The sequence below is a fragment of the Anoplophora glabripennis genome, unplaced genomic scaffold, assembly GCF_000390285.2.
Source record: "Anoplophora glabripennis isolate ALB-LARVAE unplaced genomic scaffold, Agla_2.0 scaffold4215, whole genome shotgun sequence".
NCBI classification, from domain to species: Eukaryota; Metazoa; Arthropoda; class Insecta; order Coleoptera; family Cerambycidae; genus Anoplophora; species Anoplophora glabripennis.
The window spans coordinates 2,681-6,606 of NW_019420312.1; the positions used below are offsets into that span (position 1 = coordinate 2,681).

At 34.1% G+C, this 3,926-nt stretch overlaps 1 protein-coding gene across 1 annotated transcript; it reads left to right on the forward strand.

The window, feature by feature from the left end:
- Positions 1-1,293: 1,293 nt before the first annotated feature.
- LOC111692859 (pre-mRNA-processing factor 40 homolog A-like) lies at positions 1,294-2,195 on the forward strand (the record flags this gene model as incomplete). Its single annotated transcript, XM_023456986.1, has 3 exons — positions 1,294-1,523; positions 1,579-1,773; positions 1,829-2,195. Coding segments are annotated over 3 exons (674 nt in total), but the record flags the coding sequence as incomplete, so codon positions are not given.
- Positions 2,196-3,926: the final 1,731 nt, after the last annotated feature.

Genomic DNA, 3,926 nt, shown 5'->3' on the forward strand with positions numbered 1-3,926 from the left:
TTTACATTTAAATCGTAATTAAATAGTTAACAAAATATTGAAAAAACAAGTTTACTTTGCCTTAATATGTAAAAGAAATAACTTTTTAAATGAACGATAGCTTCATTTATTTATTTAATAATAGTAAAATAATTCCGAAATTGAAATTTTAATTAATATTTCGTTTAACAATAATTTTTGTGAAATTTTTGTAAATTAAAAAAAATTCAGTATAAAAGATGCATTTTTTCTGGGGGTTCAGGGCTATTCTACGAATTCGTAAATATGCCCATTATTATTTTTTTGTCCAGCTACTCCAGTTTAAAAAAAGAAGTTTCTACGATGAATAAAAGCCGAGATATTGCAAAGATTTACAGCGCGCATCAATTTGAACGGGAAAACGTAGTTTACGTCGTAAACTTTATTTTGCGAAAAATTCAAGTCTTAATGTTTATAAACAATTGCGGCTACGATTTTTTTTTTTTAATTCTTATCTTGGCTCCTGTTTGGTAGTAGAGGGTGCTTTTTTTTAAAAAAAAATTGTATTTTTTTGCCAGCTATCCATTGAATCTATTTTCGATGAGGTAGCATAAATAGCAACAATTTTATTCAAATTGTTTATAAGCGAAAAACGCACGGTTTTTTAATGCACAATTTGAGAATGTTAATGTCAAAAAAACGGTGATATTTTTTAATAGGTCGCTTAATTGCGTCTTTAAGATTACAATGACGCTTTCAGAATCATGTTTGATTGAAAATTAACGCCTGTACAGAGGCTTAAAGTTCATAACTTTTGGAGCCTCCGCTATAAACAAATAGAATTGTGCGAAAACTATTGCACCTACAGCGCCCACTTTTGGCACACTTTTAAAGTATGACAAAACCCTCAACTTGTCATAGGTTTTATAAAATTTTAACAATAAATGCGATAGTTATAAACAAATGAAAAAATGGGCACTTTTCTTGTTTTTTTGCAATAACTTTTTTGTTTATTAACCGATTTTAATTTAACAGGTCTCATTTTGTAGATAATTTTATGCCCTACGAGCTGTCTGAGTCACTTTTCGCTAAAATTGATGGTTTTCCCTGCAAAGTGAAAAAACTGTTTTCCTCACTTATTTGTTTAAACAGAAAAGTTGGCTAATCAAATTTTTTGACTCACGAGACGAGAGATGTCTCGTATTATGTTCCTTTAGACAATTTTACAATAACCTCGCGGATAGGACTTTTTTCGTTTCTTTTTTATTTTCGCTAATTTTCCTGGTGTATCAGTCCTGAAAAGTTATCGACTAATTCGGATCTTTCTCGTTCCAGGTCAGAGCGGTTCGACGCCTCTAGACCTCTTCAAATTCTACGTGGAGGACCTGAAGTCGCGTTTCCACGACGAGAAAAAAATCATCAAGGAGATCCTCCGGGAGAAGGACTTCGAGGTTAAAGTGGACACGACTTTCGACCAGTTCGCCACAGTCATCTGCGAAGATAAAAGATCTGCGACTTTAGACGCTGGGAACGTCAAGCTGACGTTCAACTCGTTCCTGGAAAAGGTAAAAGTAGATTTTAAACTGAAATTAATCTTGAAACATGTATATTTTTTTTTAGGCGGAAGTCAAAGAAAAGGAGCGTTTGAAGGAGGAGACGAAGCGACTGAAAAAGCTGGAGAACAACTTCAAGAACCTCCTGCGCGAGCTTAACGTAGACTTCGAGCTGTCGTGGGACGAAGTGAGGCCGAAACTGGAGAGCGAGAAGGAGTTCGTGGCTTTCGATTCCGATTCGGAGAGAGTTAAAGTGTACAAAGTAACTACTCGGTTCCCGTTCGGGGGAGCAAGCCGTTAACTTTGCTCTGTTTAAGGATTTCCAGCACGAGATGGAGGAGTCGTGCAGCCACCACCACTCGCGCTCGAAGAAATCCAAGAAGAAGAAGAGCAAGAAGTACAAGTCGTCGAGCACGAGCGAATCGGACAGCGAGAAGCACAAGAAGTCGAAGCGGAACAAGTCGAAGAGCCCCACGCCTTACACGGACGACAGCGCCGAGGAGTACCGGAAGAAAAAGTCGAAGAAAAAGCACAAGAGAAAAAGTCCATCAGTGAGTTATTACTAATCAGTTTATTTCCGAATTTTTTTTTCCTCTTTTTGCCTTTTTTTTGGTTTTGTCGTTCATTTTATTTAACTTATTATTGATTAGTTGGTAAGTTGTTCGTCATTAAACGTTAGTGGTACAGGAAATAGTTATTGATTGTTGATTTCTGTGTACATATGTCTAAGGACGGTACGATACGACAGATGAAAATGATGGAAGCGAGGCCGGGATGGTGAGGGACGGCGCGGAAAAGGTGGCGGTCGTTTGGAAAAAAAAAACAAATATTTCCCTACAGATTATAAAAAAACTGGACATAGATCGCGTCGATGGGAGACACAAGGCGTGGATATGTCTCGATAGTTGCGAGCTTGCGCTGTGTTCGTCTCTTGAACTTTAACCGAGATATTCGATTTATATTCGTTGTGATTCTTGTGAAATCGTGTCCAAAATTACACATTTTTTAGAGTATATCTCGGCCGTTTCAACAATTATCGAGTTTCGACTTGATATTTTAGAAATATCTCCCCAAAACGAAGACGGCAAGTGTTACTCGAAAAACACTCAGACACAGTCCAATTCCAGATACCAACTGAATTGCATATTGTTTAACAGCTTATAGTCTAATTAAATAAGCCTTTAAATCAAAATTTTGGTCAACTTGCCTGAATTTTTGATATGAGTTAGTTTGAGGTATGTTATAACAATAAGTGACAGTAATTTTTTGTTCAACCCTCGGCCAAGGGTGAAAAAAGATAAAACAAAGGAGTTTTCCAAGATAACTGGAAAGGGGCAAGGACTAGGAAAAAAGTTTCTTATAAAAGTTGTAAAGCATACAATTCTACATAAAAATCGTATCTTGACTTTTTCTTGTACTATTAAAATTATCGGAGTTTGGGAGGCTAAAAGTTAAGGGAAGACTTCAGAAATTTTAAAAAATCATAACGAGCAGAAAAACGAATAAATTTTGTAATTTTTTTTGCAATTTACTCTAAAAAAAATGTAAAGAGACACGTATCTTTTTTATCGGCAAAAAAACATATTTACGGGGTGAAATACACCCTCAAAGTTCGCCCCCCAAAACAGTTTTTTCAAAATTTCTGGGGTTCTAATCAATATTTTGAAATGAAACAAAATGGAAATTACTTATGATAAAAAACAAATATTTCGCAAGTGATTCCATGTTTGGGGGTGCTACCCTTTTTTTTATTTCAGAAAAACTATATTTTTTATTTATAAAAAAAATCATATTCACTCAAAAGGGCTTAAAAATATGACTTATGTAAACAAATTGACAAAATTAAATTGACCTGTTTCGGGGTTTTTGTTAAAATCTCTGTTTAGGGGGGTGAACAACAAATTTGAAATTGTTATAACTTTCTTATTAAAAATTAAAAAATATATCTATTTCTCTGAAAAGAAAGGTTACATTTTTTAGAGTAGATCGAAAAAAAAATGACAAAATTCATTCATTTTTCTGCCGCCCTAACTCTGTTAATTTTAATAGTACAAGAAAAAGTCAAGAGGCCATTTTTATGTAGAATTGTATGCTTTACAATTTTTATACGAAACTTTTTTTTCTAGCCCTTACCCGTATTGAATTATCTTGAAAAACCCCTTTGTTTTATCTTTCTTTACCCTTGGCCGGGGGTTGAACAAAAAATTACTGTCACTTATTGTTATTACATACCTCAAACTAATTCATATCAAAAATTCAGGCAATTTGACCAAAATTTCGATTTAAAGGCTTATTTAATTGTCACATTGCTCGATATGAATTTTTCGAATTTTAAATTTATTACGACGCTAATTATTTTTTAGAATTAAGCATGGAAATGGAAGGTTTTTTTATTTATTTTATTGTATTCTATCG